The 20,512-nt window shown below is 41.3% G+C and overlaps 1 protein-coding gene across 5 annotated transcripts in view; it reads right to left on the bottom strand.

Moving 5' to 3' along the window:
* Positions 1-4,308: 4,308 nt before the first annotated feature.
* ppp2r5cb (protein phosphatase 2, regulatory subunit B', gamma b) overlaps positions 4,309-20,512 on the bottom strand; it is a 32,624-nt gene continuing 16,420 nt past the window's right edge. For 2 of the 5 annotated variants that reach the window (XM_079644667.1, XM_079644666.1), the window contains exons 4-16: positions 14,100-14,299; positions 10,913-11,023; positions 10,700-10,792; positions 10,473-10,603; positions 10,302-10,361; positions 10,022-10,130; positions 9,874-9,927; positions 8,859-9,029; positions 8,647-8,774; positions 8,431-8,532; positions 8,189-8,261; positions 7,871-7,987; positions 4,309-6,055 (exon numbers count right to left, since the gene is read on the bottom strand). In XM_079644667.1, coding sequence (XP_079500793.1) covers positions 5,921-6,055; positions 7,871-7,987; positions 8,189-8,261; positions 8,431-8,532; positions 8,647-8,774; positions 8,859-9,029; positions 9,874-9,927; positions 10,022-10,130; positions 10,302-10,361; positions 10,473-10,603; positions 10,700-10,792; positions 10,913-11,023; positions 14,100-14,299 — 1,484 coding nt within the window. In that variant the 3' untranslated portion in view covers positions 4,309-5,920. Of the gene's footprint in view, positions 6,056-7,870; positions 7,988-8,188; positions 8,262-8,430; positions 8,533-8,646; positions 8,775-8,858; positions 9,030-9,873; positions 9,928-10,021; positions 10,131-10,301; positions 10,362-10,472; positions 10,604-10,699; positions 10,793-10,912; positions 11,024-14,099; positions 14,300-19,240; positions 19,478-20,512 lie in introns of those variants that run through there. The other 3 variants (XM_079644669.1, XM_079644670.1, XM_079644668.1) reach the window with 3 other exon arrangements.

Here is a 20,512-nt window from a genome sequence, read left to right as displayed (position 1 = left end):
CTCTTCCTCTGCCCTACATATAATCAGACAGCTACCTGTGGCCCTTGTACAGACGAAGGCTTATGTGTCTGCGTGGCTTCAGACAATGGGGACGTCCCCAGGTGCCCAAGATACTGGAAGATAATAAATGTTGTGTGTATGTTCCAGACAGTCACAAAGGAAGAGCGGCTCTGCTGTGCCCACAATGACAGGCAGCAGGATTACAGCTGGAGAGGTGACCACAGTTGTGGTCGCGACACAGAGGGACTCATCATATAACTTTGCATGGGGCAACAAGTTGGCCAGGGGCGGCCCTGCAGTAGACTCACAAAGTGTCAGAAAATACAACCCTCTCTTTTCCCCCGTACCCACATCTCTAAACATGGGGGTACAACGGAGCTGATCCAGATTTGCGTCCGATATAACTTAATATCGGAAATGTGGGCTGGCTTTACACCCACGGCCCTATCAGAAATGTTGCTATCAGAAACAATGTGCGACGTGTTTTGGACGTAATATGGTCTTTTTACATGAGCAAGCATCGCTAACACTCAGAGCTAACGCTGTACTGGAGAGAGTAGGCTATGTGTAAAAAATCAGGATATAAAAAGGTACTCGCCTTGTAACCCGCCAGAGAAAAAACATTTGAGTTCCATAATATTTCGGAAATAATCCTTGATGTGGTTTGGAACATGATATGGCGTTTAATCACTGCAGCGTTTAGCTAAGTATTTTGGTAGAATTCTCCTGCATGAGCTATTTATTTTAGAGCTATATACGGACCCAGAACCAGCACTTCTCTAATAGGGCTGAAATAGAGGGGGTATGAGACATGGCTAGAATGGGTGATCTGTTTGGTATTTTGAGCAAAACACATCATAGATATGGAATATATGATGAGAACAAGTGTGAAATGTACAAATATTCATCCTAAATTGAGTCTTAAAGACCAGCAGTCACAAAACCAGAGGCCTCGGCCATCGGCTGCTGACTCTTTAAGCTTTTCCTCCAAGGTGCACCTCATCATGCAGAGCTGAGGGACACACAACAGCTTATACTTTGAATTATGCCTTTTGCAGTCTTTGTCTGAAATATGTTTCCCAGGCTTTGCAATTGAGATGAAACAAAATGTCCTAAAGTGTAATAATCGCACATTGTCTTGTCATCGCATGTAAGGAAGTTAGCCTTGTGAAAGCCGGATGAAGAAGACGGATCTCTCGTCTCTACTCTTGTTTGTAAGGCAGGATGCAGGGCCCGATCCCATTTCCTCCACTTTGATGCCAAGGACTTTGAAGACCGGGTGTGGAGCATCAAAGAAATGGGGGACCGGGATGAACCCCAACTCTCCATCCTCAAGGGGGGGAGAGCGGTTAAAGTGCGTGGGGTGACTGTTCACTGTGATCAAGAGGATTCAGGTAATACAGAGCTACAGTGCTATGGAAGTCTAGACCACGTAGCTCAGTCAGATTTCAGACCCCCTGGGTGGTGTGATGAGTCACTCTTCGGCTCACACACACACACACACACGAGTAAAGTAACGCAACGCTGAAAGCTTTTCCTAAATCCTGATTGGATGCGGGCACAATGGGGGTTGATGCTCCAAACTTTTGAATTCTGTTTCCATGGCGATAGGTTCTGACATGTACTGTCGTGACAAGATGTTTTTTGGTTTGCAAGGACCAGAGGGGGATCAGAACAATGACAGTGAACGAAGGGGCTGTCAGAACATCCTCATGACCAAAAAATAGGAAAGAAAAAACAACTTATTTGAAATCAAAAGAGCTGCACTTCGACTGCAGGCAAAACAACAAACCCAATGACCTCATCCGAGAGCCGAGAGGTAGTCTTTTAACAGCACACAAAAAACACTGACGTATTTTGTGACGTACCCAGTAGAAAGGAATATTCCCTCTTAGATAATTGGGGTACAATTAGTTGATAATGAGGCGAAGAGGGTCTTTTTTTGTGGCAGACAATTTGCATCCTCGTTAGGGCGGTAATTAGAGACACAGGCTATTATGCTTCACACGTTTCCAGTGCTAGATGAATCCATCTTTGGCCATGAAAATAGGATCAGTGTAATCCCTCTGATAATAAAGTTCAAAGCAGAAATGTACACAACGGTTGCACTGTCTTATCCACTGTGTCATCATCACCGTCACAGCAGCAGCCGGATGTTTGTTTGTTGGTGTTTGAGGGGCGAGATATGTCTGTTTGTTTTCTGAATCCCTGCAAGGTTCATCTGGGTTCAGCTCGGATCCCTGCAGGGGTGCTAGACACAAAGGGGGGGGGGGGGGGGGCAAACCTCACTGCTGTCTTCAAATGAAAAGAGGAACTGAGACAAAACAAAGCAGAGTGCATCGTTGAAAGGCTGATAGCCTAGCAACATCTCCCAAAGAAAAACAAGCAGTGTCCTTCAAAGTATGACTGCTTATGAGTTAAACCTGTTTATTCAGTAACGCATGAATTAAATGTGTCCTAGTTCAGTGCTGCAGCATGATAAAATAACCGATTTCAAACCAGAGAAGTCACATGACATCACACCGTGTTTAACAAGAGAAATTGAAACCATGCTGAGTCTTTAAATAGTTATTAGGGACAAGAGAGTAGTGACTGGATCACATGTTTGTTAGCAGCGTGTTGCCGAACACAAAAGACTACATTTAAATATAATTATTTTAGCTTTAATGAAGAAGATATCAAGGGTGAGGCATTGATTTTTTTCTTGCTTCAGTCAGATATTTGTCTGAACGACAAAGTAAACTCTGAACCCTTCGTTTAAATGCTCCAATTGTGAGGTTAAACCATAGGGTTAAACTGTACAGAGATGTATAAACACTTGATTGAAAGCTCTTGGTTTATACAATCAAAGTAAAAATGGGACTCAACACGGCAGCAATCAGAAATGTGTATGATTTTGAAGAGCTTGATATGAATCATCAGGCTCTGAGGTGTTGAATGTTACCTTCTGTTTTCCAGCAGGGGGCAGCCAAGGACTACATTTCCTTTTAAACAGGGATTACAAAAAAAACTTATATAATTTAGAGATTTTGTTTCCTTGCAGTTTGGTTTGAGGTTTAAGAAAAGTTCAACTAACGTGACATTTGAAAACAGTAAAATGTATCCTATTCATATAATCTATATACATGCTATACCAGAATTCAAAAGAAACAAAGGTGAATGCATTACCTGAATGTCTGCATACTCATTCTGCAATAATGCGTGGTGACAGATACATTTTACATATTCAAATTGAGAGTTTGAGTTGCTTATTCAATGTAAAACATTGTACATTTCTACAAGTTGCAATCTTGTATAGTTCACAACAGAGGGAGACTCACATGATAGCTTGAATGCGATCAATAACGACTCAGAAAATGTTTTTTTAGGATGAAAATATAAAACTCACATGTTCTCTTTATTTGCTGTATATAGATAGATGAACACCACTGGAGATTTGGATAAAAGCACACACACAAAAAGCTCATTTATGTAGAATATCAACACGTGTGAAGATGAAAAACAAAAACGGAAAAGATGTCAGATTACAAATAGATACAAAACTATCCAAATTCTATAAGGTTCTCTAAATGTAAATAGTCACGTGTGTTGAAGTCTGTGCCACATACCAACTGTCTGCAGTTGCTAATAATAACCTCTGTATTCTGTACACAAGGTTTTGTACAAAATATGAAATCTACCATTTAATAGTTATAACATAAAATAAAAGTACATTATATGTACAATATTAGAAGCCATTTAGTATGAGACCTATACTAAAGGACACTTCATTCTTTTGAAAGAAGACAAAGCTTATGTGACATGGAGAGCTCCAAAGAAGCCAATATTAAAGCCATTTTGAGAAGAACAACAGTCACCAGTGAGCGTAACCCAGACAACCAACAATCAGAGGACGTAGATCACCAAAGGGATGGATTCACTTTCATTACAATCCACTGTGGGGCAGAGGGGGTGAGGTAAGAAGCCTTTGGTGAATGTTTTTCTTCCAGACAAACAGAGAAAAAACGAAAAAACGTGACTGCAGTATTATTTACAATTTGCACATTCAGTTGAAACACTGACTGAGAGGTTATGCAGGCAAAGGAAGAAGAAAAAACACAACAAGGAGAACTTGCAAGCATCCAGAAGCAGATTCAACAGAATATCAAGCCTACCGGGTAGTAGGTTTCTACTGGAGAAAGGGGGGGGTTAGAGTCAGTGTGCAGGTCCGGGCAGACGGGGTCAAACAAATCAAAAGCGGAATGGGACAGAAAAGACTTCCTCTCCTGTGGAGGCGAGCTCTTATCCACCCCACCCAGGGGAGGCGACCCCTCACGCCACGACAGACACCATCACAGATTCTTTTCTAGTTTTTTTTTTTTCTATTTTCTTTCAAGTTTTATCAGGAAGTGCTTCATCGCTAGGTGGCTTGGGGGCGACCACTCTACTTCTGCTCTCTAGCTTTCAACTACAAAATCCACTTTGTAGCTTCAACAAGGCAGCAGCTGGAGGTGTGCCACGTACAGACTTGAAGGAAAACTTTTTTTGTTAATGATCTGGCATTTCTTTTTGTTCATGCTACTACTCGATTCTCGTTGGAACAAATATCCCCTTAGACTATAAAAGGCACTGTGAAAAGAAAGGCTCATGTTCAAAGCAAACACACCTCATCTCAAAGCAGTCTAATCTCTAACAAGTGTTTTATAAATAAAAGGGTCTTGCTTGAGAAGAGTAGAAAAAGCGATCACCACGGGCACAGTTTCTGCCCCTGTTGACTTCTCTCCCACACAGCAGCATTGTGTAAATCCAGAACAGCAACTACATCTCTCGGACCACTCTAAGCCCAACATGAATGACAGCGACTTGTACTGAATGCTAAATGGCCGTGTTGAACACACCCCTACCATGGCTGGATATGAGCGAGCAACCAAAAATAAATCCCACAATCCCCTCTCATGTAACCAGGCACAGGCTGGACCTGTCCCAAGAGCCAATCGAATAGATCCAAACACACAACAGCAGACTGTCTGACCATTGTTTGAGCCACACACTGCAAACCTGCGTCAACTTATTGCCTACACAATTAAAAAAGGATTGTTTACTTTTATGAGAAGTTGGCACCAGACTATGCTTTTATACAAGCACAAAGATCTGTTCGATTAAAAAACGAACTCTGTCAGGCCAGCACTGTGTCGTAATGCTTTTAATCAAGACACACACTGTACTAGTAGTCCTGTCCTGATTATCAGAACAATCAATTCATCTTCACAGCTGATAGAAAATAAAAATAACATAGCAGTTATACCGATAGGAAGTGTGTTTGACTCCGAGTAGAGCACCTAATATACTATGTGAAGGAGAAAATCAAATATAAACAGCCGTCTAGACTGTCTAGTTAAAATGAGAATAATAGCTTGTGTTAAATATATAGAAATGACTGATCTCATCCACCGCTGATTTCTGTTTTAAAAAACAAACAAGGCTCATGGTATTTGTACAAGCACCTGACATCTATAGAGAAGAGGCTAGAAGAGACGACGGCTCACGCACAGAACAGAACACCTGAGAGAGACGACCAGGAGGGGGCAGCGCGGGACCCCGAAAAACAAGGGAGAAGAGAAAGATAACACTACAGTATCTTGGGAGAAGTTCAGGGCCACGGAGCACTTTGTGGTCTTTTACAACAAAACGGCATCACAGATGTTTTTGCTGGACAAAAAGGGGAAGGGTGAGGGGGGGGGGGTCAGAGCATTGCATGTCCCAAAAAAGTCGAACAAGGTTAATTGGACGTGCCGCTTTAGACATTTTCTGCGTCAGGTGGAGCTGTTCAGTTCCTTGTTGGGCTGAGATTCCAGAGTTCGGACGTTGTGCTGGCCTCTGTGGGCCCCCTGCTGCTGCTGCTGCTGCTGCTGCTGGTTCATGGTGGATCCGGGGTGGTCTCTTAGTGGCCGTCGTGCGGCGTTATCATTTCATCGGCTCTCCGATGCATCTCCAAGGCCGTGACGGTGCAGATGTCCCTGGGGAGTTCGGATTTCCTCCTCATCAACGGGCGCTCTCTACGCTGATCTTTTTGGATCTGGACACACATGGAGACGGGGAGGGATGGTACGATTCAGCGTTAATACACACACTCCAACGTAAAAATTATGGCAATTCACTGTCTCTCAGGAGACAAAAGAAACTAAAAAGTCTGATATTAATGTCTGTGCTTTTCCTGTGCCCGAGTTCCATCAGGAAAAAAAAGTCCCTGCCTTCAAACTCTCAACAAGCACATAACAAAGAAAAGGCTTTCCATTCAGATTCAGTCTGATCTAAATTAACTATTTAACACTTAAATACACGCAGTTTGTTCCCCATGATACTTGGAAGTGCAACGCATAATCTAGTGATTAGGCATATGGATAATAGAGATGGTAGGCGTTAGATCTATGAATTTTAAATTTCAAAAGAAACCTCTTTGGTTAGGCCTTGGTAGGCCAGGCTCACTTTATGCTCTGTTTCCATTACAGTTTAGTAACAGGGGGTAGTAACTATAGTAACGCAGTGTAGGCGGGGCGATCGGCTGTTCGGCGGGCGGAACGACGCTGCGTAAAACTGCCGTGAAAATCAAATATAAACAGCCGTCTAGAAGGTCTAGTTAAAATGAGAATAATAGCTTGTGTTAAATATATAGAAATGACTGATCTCATCCACCGCTGATTTCTGTTTTAAAAACCAAACAAGGCTCATGGTATTTGTACAAGCACCTGACATCTATAGAGAAGAAGCTAGAAGAGACGACGGCTCACACACAGAACAGAACACCTGAGACAGACGACCAGGAGGGGGCAGCGCGGGACCCCGAAAAACAAGGGAGAAGAGAAAGATAACACTACAGTATCTTGGGAGAAGTTCAGGGCCACGGAGCACTTTGTGGTCTTTTACAACAAAATGGCAGGGGGGGGGGGGGGGGGGGGGGGGGTCAGAGCATTTCATGTTCCAAAAAAAATAAGTACCCGCTAGTCGGAACCACCCCTATGGAAAAGCAACAAAAAAACGTGCTACGTGCTGCAGTGGAAAAGCGCCATTAATGCACAGTTGGACACAGAATCTAGAAAATGATTTGTATATTATCCAAGTTGTGATAGTATATTAGGAAAAATAGCCTTGTAGGAAATCTAAATCAATATACAATCTGTAAAGGCCCTGACACACCAAACTGACACCAAAGAACACGTCCCGACGGAACACGACTGTTGTGTCGCCTCACGTCTCCTGCTTCTTGGCCAACAGTCGCACTGGAACACACCGCAAAGACTTTAGCCGACGGCCAAGTAGCACCTACGAACTGCGCATGCGTGAGTGGCAATAACTCTCCTTACCAGCAGGCGGCGGTAGTGTGTATTCGTCATTCAAAAGAGGCAACAACCGGAAGCCAGAGAAGAAGAACTGACTCCGTGATATAAACAAACAACAAATAGCGTGTGCGTTCCATTTTCACTCTCGTCCATCGAAAAGATGTCTCATGCGGTACTGGAGCTATCAGCCATTGGAGTGTTGCTTGCGGAAGACATTCTTCGTGCCTTCTTAAAGCGTTCGTTTACGTCCCTCACTTCCGTTTCGCTTTTCATGCACTGATTTGCTAGCTGAACAGCCAATCAGAGTGATTTATTTGGCCCGACTGCCCGACCCGACGCATGGCCGATTCAACATGTTGAATCGGCCATGCGTCGGCCATGAAAGGCCAAATAAGGCGTGTCGCGGCCGACGGTGCGGGACACACCAAATTGAGTTTGGGCGACAGGGCACGCTTCGTCGTCCGACTAACGAAAACGGCTAGGTGTGTCCGGGCCTTAAGACCAAAGAAGACAGTAATATTGACTGCTCCACTACACTACAGTCTATTCCGTACCTGTATTGCCTCCTGCTCTACTTTTTTCTTGAGCAGGTTGACATCGTCTAGCAGCGGCCCATCTGTCTCCATGTCCATCGGACCATCGCAGCCTATCGAGTCAACGTACGGCAAAAACTGTTAAGGGAGAGAAGCAGGAAAGGTGAAAAGGCATCTAGAAACACTTTGATAAATGTTCACTAACTTCGGAGAACTCCGTGACCTTCTCTCTTCCGTTTGTTTCTGACCATGCTGTTGCATGGTGCATACTAACACCTCATCAGTCAGAAAGATGTCTGCCGTATTGATTTATGAAAAGGTTAAAATGTTGCTGCTCACCTGTGGGTTTGACTTTGCAAGATTCTCAATCTTCAGCCACGCTTCGTCCCTCTCTTTCCATTTGGCTTTCTCTCTGTGACGAAACAAAAACAATCTTAGAATTCGACTGTTATTGGTATCAGCTCAGTTTCTGGTATCGTGACATACCAAGTGCCATTCTTTTCATATCAAATAAGGTTTGTGTGATGTTTTCTTTGACATGTAATGAGACCATAAGATGTGAAGTCTCCATTGGGACTTACTTGCTTTTCTCGGCCCTGAACTGTTGGGTGCAGTCATCAAACAGCTTCTGGTTCATTTCCATGAAGAGTTTAAGAGCATTGTAGATCAACCCGTGGATTGTCCTGCAAAGAGACAAAAAGTACAACAATTCGCTTGATTTAATTACTTTCCAATTGTTCAAAAACCAGCATCACGCCAAGACACAGACACAATGGAAAGCTTGAGTAGGGTCTCACTTGTTCCAGTGGGTCTTGGAGTTGCGGTAGAGCGAGGGGAACATGATAGGAAGGATCTTGGCAGCGTTGTCGCTGATCAGGCTCATGATGTACTCATTGTTCCAGTAGTACAGAGCTCGCTCTGCCACCTGAGAACAGAGGAGTTTAGATGAGTTACAAATGCGTATAACAGATCATCTAAAAGTGTGTACTGGGATGGATGGCTGTCGGACCTGGAAGTGTGGGCTGGACACACACTTGGCCAGCTGTCTGAAGAGCGGCTCCATGACTTTGACAAACTCCGACGGCTCGATGACGTCCAGGATCTCCTCCAACTCGTTCAGGAACATCACCTCTTTTGGACTGTGGGTCTTCGGCCAGTACTTCAACAACGCCATTACGGTCTGCGTGCAGCAACAAAAGATCATGGAAAAAGAAGAAGAAGAAGAAGAAGAAGAAGAAGAAGAAGAAGAAGAAGAAGAAGAATGAATGAATGGATGGATTGATGGATGGCAGATCTATCAAATTAATCATCTGTTGATGAAGTGACACTCAGGGAGTTTTATCCCACAGGCCATAAGACTGCTAAACGCCTGAGCTCTGTTAAGTGCCCCGATAAACATTCCTGTTGTAATCTTGCAATAAAATCATTTATATAAATAGTTATCACCGCAATAAACCCCATTTAAATGTTTGTATTTAATTTCATATTCTGTTCTTGTACATATCCCATATTCTATTGACTTGTATATAGACTTTTTGCACTACTTTTTATTTTATTATATATGTTGCATTGTTGGGAGGAGCTCAGGTCATTGCCATGTCTACACTGCAGCTTTGTGCATATGACAATAAAACCTTTGAATCTTGAAGTACTACAGGAGCTAGCATTGAACTGAATAATAGAGTCCTTTTTAAGATATAAAGCACAGACAGCTAGCTTGTCTTCACATCATTGTATTTTTTTCCAGGGTTGAGGATCTAATGAACTAAACTGAAAGTTTGTTTTCCTATCTCTCGTATTGAATTCACACAGGCTAAGCAAGAACTACATATTTTATGTCCAAAAACATTCAATTGCATTTCCTCTTCTCTTTAATAAGATTTAAAAAAGAATATCACATTGCAGCTAAGCTAATAAGGAAATATCCAAAGCTTTGATAAAGGAGTCATAGGGTTCACTCAGGCAATTTGATAATGAAATCTATAATATCATTGCCGTAACAACATTACTCAATCCCATCTTACCGGCTCCGTGAGGGTGCTATCCTTCTCTAAGAACTGTACAACACAGTAAGCCAGCTGAGGGAGGAAAACAACATGATTTCAGAAAACAGCACGATTGTGAATAGTGTTATTATAAAGTTATTTTTGTGGGAGAACACTATGTGGTTACCTGTGGGTGGTACACACTGAGAGACTTGACTTTGTGTAAAGGCAGCAGGACTTTCAGCAGGAATATCTTGTGCTCTTCTTTCAACGGTAATGCAAAGCCATTGATTATGCTGTGAATAGAAAAAGTGGTCATTGAAGATAATGAGACAAAGATGTACTAATACAAATGTGCCTTTTAAATGGATTTGACTAATGAAACCATTACTGAAAATGAACCAGTGAATGTGAAAGTGAGTGTGAAATGGTGAAAGAGTAATGGGTGCACCTCCAAATCATCTTACCTGCCTAATATCTCCAGTAATTCTGCTATTCCATTATGATGTTCAGTCTCATAAATGAACCTGGAAAAAAGCAACATGGTTATAAAATCAAGGCGGTGCATTTAGCTAAATTCACTCCATTCCACAAAACCACAGGTGTCACTAATGTGTACAGCGTCATGAGTCACTCACCTATAAAATATGTTATTAATGTGTTTCCTAATGTATGCTCGCAGGCCCAGGAACTTGCCATAGATGCGATGAAGAGTAGTCTTTAAAAAGTCTCTTTCCCTGGGGTCTTCACTGTCAAACAGGTCTAAGAGCTGTGGACAAAAAAACAAAGGCATACATTAGACCGAGCATCAAAAAAATAGAGCCCTTAAAGCCATGCGTACACACGTGTATCATCATGTGCTCACCTGCATTACAAACTTCTGGTCAATATACTTTTTGGCTATGTTTGGTTGAAAGTCAGGTGACTCTAAGAAGCGTAGGAAGAATTCATAAACAAGCTGTGGGAAGAAAAAACAAGGTTAACACATGAAAGTAACATACAGATTTATTCACAGCAGTTTACCGTGTGTGTGTGTGTGTGTGTGTGTGTGTGTGTGTGTGTGTAGGTGTGTGTGTACCTGTAGGTGTGGCCACGCAGCTTCTAGCGTGGGCTCGTCTTCTTCGGGGTCAAACTCGGCGCCCGTGGGGTTTGATGATGGCGGCAACGTCCTGAACATGTTCACAGCAAACTATGGAGAAAAACAGAGCAGCAGGTCAACTCTACAATCCTCCGAAAAAGTCACGTCGCTGAGTCAAGACGTTCATTATCAGGTTTCAACTTGCGATTCATATTCAAAAAATTAAATAGAATTACTGGACAACATGTAATGTCAACTACTCTGCTTCCTCTGGTATCCTGAAGCTGAGTAGGAAAAATGTATTTTAGCTTTAGCATGGTAAAATTGAATATATTTATTTAACAAATGAAAGCCCTATAGAGAACAACCAATTTATTCAGAGAGAAAAATAAATAGCTAACTACAATTATGTTCCATTGGATACTAGGCTAATTCAAGTCAATAATAAATAAAGTGAAGAAAATAAATGTCAATCTTGAGTCTCTGATAAAGAATACAACGATTATTTTTTGCTTATTATCATTGCTGATAGAGAGATGGTATCCAAGCTCTGAAGACCACATTATCTCTCCAACAGCAATGATAACAGAAAAGCACACTTGAAAGATATGTTTCTCTCACAATGTACACACCCTGTAAACATTAGCTCAGTTTGTCCTCCACTTAAACAACTGGCGACTTAACATTTGCTTTGAATACAAAACCGTCCAGCTGAAATAATAAAGCCGATGGTGGAGTTTCAGAAAGCCACTAGCGACAGTATTTGATAAGCAACCAATGTTATAAACAATCATTAACTCAACTAAACAAAACCACAATAGGACAACAAATACTCAAGGTTAAGGGAGTGGACAACTAAAACAAGCCTCTTTGCAGCCGCTTTCAAAGGATCCCAACTAAAGACTGGACATGCCGACTACGCTGCAGCTCACAGTGAATGTACTATTTATAATTCAAATAAACACAGTTTCCTTTTTACATGGCGCAATGGGAAACATGTTAACTGTCCACTAAAAATGTAACCATACAATTATTTACAGTACTCAACTTTTTGCCCAAAACAAGTAAATAGAAATACTGAAAAATCAAATACTCAATTATCATTAGCTTACTTTGAAACAAGGTGTTTTCTTTATGAAAAACAATGAATGACATGTGTATGGTTGAATAATCCCTCGTGTGTTTCTGGGATAGAGGCCAGTATCAAAAACACCATTCCCCAAACTGGGAAACATCTATGTCTTTTCTTTCTCACTTTCAAAACAGCTCACTCAGACAGTCCCTGAGAGACCAGACGATAAGAGGTCAAACACACTCGTTCGTCATCGTCGTGTTTATATTCTCAGCAGAAACCATTTATACTCCCCCCCCCCCCGGAGAATCGAACTAATGGAACAACCGCTGTTATGTCATCCAGAGGTCTGCCAAAATATTGTTCTAAAGCTTGAACACCAAAGCATCAAACATGGAGGAAATACTGTGTGCAGCCTTAACATGAGAACGTACCCTTTAGGTCTAAAAAAGGAGTTTGCCGGGTCAGTCTGCGCACTTTGATGATTAAAGCCTTCAGCGGTCTTCAAAGGGTCTTTAAGGGGGAAGGGGCAACGTACGGTCAGTAATAAGAGTTTGTTTTCATGCAGATGTGTTGCATTTTTGGATCAAATGAAGCCAAGGCGAGCAGGGTGGAGGGTAGATTTGCACCTTGATCATCTGCAGTTTATCATGTGGCATTGAGGCAGGGCTTTGATTACAAATCAAAGGCTTTTTCATTTGGCTTGGGAAAGCAAACCTGGCACCGAGCACACATCCGGGACACGACCTTTAGAGCAACACGTTTCTAATAAATATACAGTGTTACTCAATGACAGCCACACTGAATAAACAGGTTCCGACATGAGAAGATGGAGCTATAGACTATTTTAGGTTGACTTTCCTGGCCATCTTAACAAACATCATAAAGTGCCAACTTGAAGGAAACTAAATAAATAGGTCACCTTATGGCTAACTAATCATTTAAAGGATACAAGCTGGGTGTTATGGGTTCAATCTGAGATTAGGGATGCTCATGTGAGATTCCTATGCCTTTGAAAAAAATACATCTGCAACAAGAAAGTATTGCTGGCAGGGAAACGAAAACCGCAGTACATTCTCTTCCCATGGCGCAGAAGGAAGTGCACACAGAACACAAAGATTCTTAACAAACAGCAGATCCTTGTTCGGAGGTCAAAGCAGGAGCTACATTTAACCGAGTCACAAGGATCTTTACAGTCACATGCATTTAGTGATATACAGCCGAGCACCACAGACAATGGAAGACAGCCCCTCGTACATTAGTAAGACCGACATGTAAAGGCCATTCTGAAAGCCAAGCAACCCTCACACACTACACTAAAGCCTGACAGACAAAAGTAAGACATGATATGTTCAACTGACCTTAACAATGTGGGTGTTTTATATTAAATAGGCCTTTACTAGCTGCAGGAAGCTTTACTACATTTGTTTATTTTGTTTGTTTTTATTATGCCTCCTGCAGCACCTTGGGATTGCTGTGAGCAATGAAAGGTGCTTTATAAATCGAATTTATTATTATTATTATTATTATTATTATTATTAGGAAATAGAGAAAGCAAGTATGTGATTATGGCTGTCAATTTAACAAATTGAAATTGTAGGTGATGTGATTATACAAACTAATGAATAACAGGAACAAGATGAAGAAAGAGGGCAGCCGGTTTCTATAGAGTCATGCTCCTAAGCGATGCGTCAAGTATTCACAAATAAAGCTTTTTAAAAACAAACCGCTTCAGTCATTAAACTATTATATGTTGAGTCAAATATATCTTAATATAATAATCAACTGTTGTGCAAAGTCCTGATGTAAAAAAAAAACAAATGTATTTAAAAAAGCCTGCAATATTTCGTTTCGTTTAAAACGGTAGCAGTTTAAAATGGATTGTGACAACCACTTGCTAATCTGAAACCCACAAACCTGCGAACGTTGCTTACAAACAACTTCCATCCTGTATGAGAACAGAGGAGGCCATTGTAAAGGAAATGAAAATAGCACATTCTCTGTCAGGCATGCAACATAAACAACTGCTCCGTCTCATATACAGGAACCTTCAGTATGGAGCCGAGTAATGTACGGTCAAACTGAAATCAATCTGTAGTCTGTTTCAATACTGACCATGTGCACCACCTCTGGGTAGATGGGCTCTGTGATGACATTCCTGTTGTGGGTGATGTACTCCACCATCTCGCTTATGGCCGCCCGCTTCACCTCCTTCCATTTCAGGTCACTCAGTGGGTCTGAGATGAAGTCAAAGAGGACGCAGCACTGCCGCAACTTCTGGATGAACAGCTTCTCCTGCTCTGCAAGGGGAACATCTGCGAGACACAAGAGGAAGTCAACGGTCAGCCATGTGTGTGTGTGTGTGTGTGTGTGCGTGTGAGAGATTACAAATCAATTCAGACATTAACACTGTGTCTGGGAAATGTAGTCTCAACCCTATGATGGTGAGAGCTTCATCTTTTCATCAGCAGAATATAGAAGTAGCTCAAACGTTGCTGGAAGTTTAATATCTAGGAAACACATGTATAATGATGCAGCACCTGGTCTTTTATATAGAAAATGATCAATGTTACATATGTGGAGGTAATACTGGTGCAGGAATGAGTCATAAACATGGAAATGAGCTAGCATTTAAGTACTTCCCCGTCCCCAACGTCTAACGTTCATAATGTTTTTATGACTTTACGCCTGAAATGAGGTCTGTGGTTAATACAAGATCAAGAGATGTTCACGTTTTGTTATGTCATCACACCAAACACGAGTCTGCCTTCTGCTTAGCAGTGGTGACAGGACGTCTTGTGATATTATGAGTTTGCAGCATTACATTAGCTTTGTATCCCTGCTGATAGCATGTATGCTTGAAATAGGATAAAAGCGGTGTTAATATGTGGAGATTTTAAACAAAACGTCTAAATATCATGAACGTTTGTTTGACACAGAGCTTATTCTCTGCTATATTTCAAAATACAGTGGAAAGAAACCGCTTGCTAGTTTCCGGGTTGGTCTACATAAATAAGTCATCACTGCACCACTCATTGATAAAGATTGTTGCCATGGTAATGCCCAAAAATCCTTGTTTACATGTTGTTCTTCTCCCCCCCCCCATGCAGGGATCATTTGTACCATCGCTCCTGGAGTTAGTCAGGCTCATTACAGCTGTCATTTGATACTGTGGAGTTCATGTAGAGACATCATCGAAAGACTTCATAAATCAATAATTCAGCTCTTTAAAGACAGTGTCACTACGACATCAATGATGCAGCAGCTCCAGGATGATTGAGCCACGCCCATCTGTGTGTGATCATTAACCTGCCTTTTCAAAAATCATTACACGTTCCTCTGTAGCTACTGCACACTCAGTGGCAATGAGACAATCTCCATTCTGCATGCATTATCCTTGAGTAAATCATTACTAATCACAAGCCGTCCACAACATTCAATTAATATGCCATCAAACAAACATTATGATAAATAAGAGAATTATAACTACTTAATGTTGAAACCATGTTCAAATATATCAAGACTTCCAGAAACCCCAGCATTACGGTCGGGCTGTGCCAGAGGCTAGGAGCTGAATGCAAAAAGATGTATGCTCTGAATTTTGGAAACGTTACACGTCTGCTCCCAGAGGACCTAAAGGGCTTTCCCATCCTGTACAACAAGAATGTAAACGGATATATAACGAACAAAGACATGTAGTACTTTATTAAAAATAAACAAACATTACAACTGTTCTTATATTCGGTACAGTTCTGGATCAAGTGGTACTGATTTGCAATATTTTGGGAACTTCTTTCACTGATTTTTTTGTATGGTTTCTACTTATGCTTTGGATTTTTTATTTTATTGTGCATGCATCTTTATAATAATCTGTCCCTTTGGCTGTCATAATAAAAATGTCCCTGTGGACCAAATAAAGTATTTCTGAGAGATTCCGACAGTTTTACATAATCAGTCTTTGTAGTGCACTGAGAGGGTAGTTATCATGTTGTCACGATGAACATACTGCAATAGGACATGCCAATATTGCTGAGGTGTTAACTTTTATGCTATAAAATGGACAAAGTGTCAGGAGAGACAGTTTTCCCTTTAGCCTCAGTTGGTCAGAATCCCAAAGCTATAACAAGTACCTGAAAACAAGTGCAAGGATGCCATTGCTCATTTATTTGCGTTCAACGAGGGGATACAAAACAACATGTCTCCTTCTTTAACCCACCCATTGGGCTGAATGAGTTTTTGTCACAGCCTGTGATTTATGAGTGAGTCTCATCTCCCCATTAACATGTATGTGTACTGTAGGTAGCCATGGAGACCACAGACGGAGCTAGGACTTTGGACCGCGAGGTTACCGTTGCTAATCAAAGATGCAGGCTGCTGCTGTTACAAAGGAATCATATGCTGCTGATTTGTTGAGCCCATCAGCTGTGGCCATGAGACAATTCGGCCAAACTGACCTCGCAAAACATGGAGAACTGGAAGTAGAAGGGCAACGGATACAAATAAAAAGACTCCTGGATTAGAACAGACATTTAGAAAAAAGATTCCTGGTATAGGCTTCAGCCACACCTAACACAACTTCCTGATTTTAATTTTTTACGGCCTCAGTTTAAACTTCCTCTTATGCTTTTACTTTGCAATTGTCAACTATAGTGGTTATTTGCATAGAACCAGCTGTTCAAATGATTGGGGAATACATGTTTGCAGAACTCTATGCAGTAATAGTTTTAATTGGGTTTTTAAAAGCTGTTTAAATGAAGCTGAGTAGAGCCTGCAGAAGTGAAACACTCATATTCCATATCTTCTTAAAACAGATGTAGCTTGACGAATTAAGAAAAAAAAAATGCAAGTCACATTATGCTAATACTTAGCTAGTGTTAGCTCTCTTGCCGTTGCTTACAATGTGATAGTATCAAGGATCAGGGACTACACTGAAAAAGTAATAGCGCATCTGGGCTCATTATTAAACCCAAACTAAATCCTTAATTAAATCAAACAATCCCAACATCTAGCCTTTGTATGACAGATTAACATAATATGTAACTTTAACAAACATGAACCAACACAGATCAGATTGAGATGCCAGGAGTCAACATCAGATATGAATAACCACTGACAGGTTAAAGAACACATATTAAAGTTCAAGCCTATCAATAGTTGCAGCACTATAGGGGGAACCTTAGATTTCAGGTAATTTTGCTTTTCTAACTGTAAAACATAAGATGTCTTTGTCTTGCTGACATCTTTGTAATTAACATTGGGTATCCATTATGTTTATAAGGGACCAGCCGATACTGCTGCACTGCCACAAACATCGCAGTTGATACTGAATAAATACATGCATTTAATTACTTGCCACCGATTCAAGAAGATGATTCGAAGAGATTCAGTACTGCATTCGTGCATACTCCCACACAAGCGAGAACCTGACCCTGGGACTGACAGCACCAACAGGCGGACTTTCCCAGCGCCTCCACGCTTCTGAGTCACATCTGTATCTGACGCACAGCACCAAATGCAGCTACCTGTGTGCTACCTATACGTTTTTTAATTTACTGTGCATTTCTATGGATTTCTAGAACAGGCATTACAAAACAAGAAGTCTAGCTACCCGATTACAAAGCATTTCTGAGGCTATATTCGGACACAGTATAGATTAGTAACAGAGTGTGTAAGTAGCTTCGCAGTAACATCACACTTCATTCTCTCCATCTTGACTACTGGTCACAGACAGGATCTAATAGACAGCATCAAAGGTAAAAAAAAAATGTGCTTCACCCCTCAGCTTTAACTACCACATCCATGGAGAACTCTAATGGGGATCTGCTTTATCTTCCAGCGCTGTGTTTATGTAAGGCACAGCTGAGTATATTATTTTGTTATGTCTTTCTTTCCAACAAGCTGCAATTGTTAAGCAGCTGCCACTGAAAGAATAATATTGAAAAGTATAATTTTTGTTGAGAAACTTTGGCAACCACTTTCCCTTCCCGTCTTTAGCATAAACAAAAATGATTAAGCCCGTTTTAACATTAAACAGGCATAGACAGGACCTTAATGTGAAGGTGCAAACAAATATCTTTGCATTTATCTAGATACATCAAAAATAATGCTAAATTGGCCCTTTATCCCTAAATAATCACCTTGACAGCTTAGTGTTTTAGAAGTCCTTAAATTTAATGTAGATCATGTGTTAGTAATCTAACTGTAACAATTGATTTTAAGGTTGAACTCATCAGTACCCGGGAGATCAGACGGTGCCTGTTGCTAATGATCTGACACGGTTCCACCCATAAGCACCTCGACTCATCAACCACCGAGTGCCAAGAGGTCTTCCAGCTCCTGTTACACAACAGCACTAGGGTTTCTGAATAGGCCTAAAATATTAAACGGCATGCTGTGCAACTGCATACTTCACACATAGGCCTCTCTGCATGGATGGGCCCCTAACCTTTAATCATCTAACGGCTCCAAGCGTGCACGCAGGAAGCCAGTCATGGGCACAAATTGCTGCCAAGTCCGTCTCTCAGATGCCATGGTGAGGTGAATAGTTGATGAGCTGATTAATAAGTGGTAACAACTGTGTACGTTTTGGTGTCAATGCAAACCGAGGACAACCAAAGCTAAAGCCTGTGGCTGTGTGATTTTTTGTGGCTACGATAATCACCATGACATTAAATGTCATGAGATCAGTTTAAGAGACAAACACTGATTGGAGAACATAATGTGACTTTCTGAATGGAAGAACTGACTTGCTGTATAGGTCTCTGTGTCACACTATTGTGGTTAGCAAGTAAATCACAAGTCACCTGGAGATTCAGCCACCACAAGCAGAGCCTTTCTACTGACATGCGTTTCAACTGACACATATACAAGACAATACGTAGGTGTATGCTGATAACAAGCTTCTACCTCACTTCCTATGACATCAGCAGTCTTGATGGGGGATGGGAGACTCAAAACTCACACTCCTAACTCTCTCACCCTCCCTCCCTGACTGACTGTAGCTAAGCTATGCAATGTCTTGAGCAAAACCCTTCCTCGTTGACATACAAACACAATCCCCTGCTTCCTCCTCCAAAACAAACCAACACCAACAGGATACATGTTTTAGCGTCTTGTAGAAACTTTTAGAAATGTCATCTGGGAATTATTTTCTTCAACACAATCTAAATTAGCAGTTGCTAAATAGCAAAAACATTCTTGCCTATCTCCCCTTGAAACACACACAAACACAGAACAGGCACATTTCCTATTCTCACCTCTAAAATGCATGAGGGCCACAGGCTGGTAAGGCCCGTTGGAGCTCGGTGCATCCAGAACCATCCCACCGTTGGTTCTAGTGCATGCCAACATCAGAGAGCGGAGGCAGGATACGGGGGAGAAGAGGGCAGCCCGGGCTAAGGCGAGGAGCCAGCCTCCATTTTAGCACGAACACTCGGAGCAGAAAATGAAGCTCCCCTGCTGCTGAGGGAACTAGCTAGTGAGTGATGTCATAAACTGCAGCCGCCCGATTGGCTGGCTGCAGTCACGTGGGATGGCTGTCAGAATAAATTAGCATGAGAGAAGGGATTGGCTGGTGGGCTGAAGGGGGAGGGGCTGTGGCTGTGACTGAAGTGAGAGCAGCTACATCTGTCATTTTGGTGCGATAAGCTACGCAAACCTTACAACTTAAGGATAAATAAATTTTAAAATATTTTAAAAGGTGATGGAGTAAAAGGGATATTGTTTTTCTGTTCAGTTTTGTTCAAAGTTAATAAAAGGATAATTTAATATCCATAAAAAGAGATGATATGACTCTAACCCAATTTTCAGACACCTCTACCAAGAACTACAGACGTATGGCACTACTATTAAGGCAATTCAAACTGTGTTTGACAGATATTTTTCTTTTTATTACTATACGTATTTGTGTGTACATAGTAGGATTTGGTGTTTTATATATTTTCTTGAATTACAAAAACATTTATCAAGAGTTTTAAAGAACAAACACAGAACTAACCCTCATTTTAGCCACTTCTGTTACTTCATTACTACAACAACTACTACTATACTAAATACAAGAATAAGGCCAGGGAGTACATATTCCTGTCCAACATGAAGGCTGTTTTTTAGAGTCAGAGGAAGGTTAAAGTGACACTTCTCATTTTTCATTCACACCAAACAACAAAACCCAAATACCACAACTGACATGACAGATAACAACACTCACGAGTCCAAAGCACTTCAATACACTGAATATAACACACAAAAGCACAAGTGTTAAGCTTTCATGCCACAGTGCAAGTTTAGAAGTGATCTTTCTTTTATATAAAACAACTACAAGGTATAGGTAAGTTAAAGAAAATGTTTGCATATGGTACTACTTTAGATAACTAAATTAAATATGTGAAAAACACAATATGGGTACAATAACTAAATGACTAACACAGGCCCTTTGAGTCTTTGTGAGTGTGTATTTGTAAGTTTTCTCTATGACAGATGGCTGTCCTGGACCCCAGCCTGAGCCCAGGTGTATGCGACAGAGAGACAGG

The sequence above is a fragment of the Notothenia rossii genome, assembly GCF_949606895.1.
Source record: "Notothenia rossii genome assembly, chromosome: 8".
NCBI lineage: Eukaryota > Metazoa > Chordata > Actinopteri > Perciformes > Nototheniidae > Notothenia > Notothenia rossii.
Note: the sequence above shows the minus strand (reverse complement) of the source record. Positions and strands in the feature narration are given on the sequence as shown.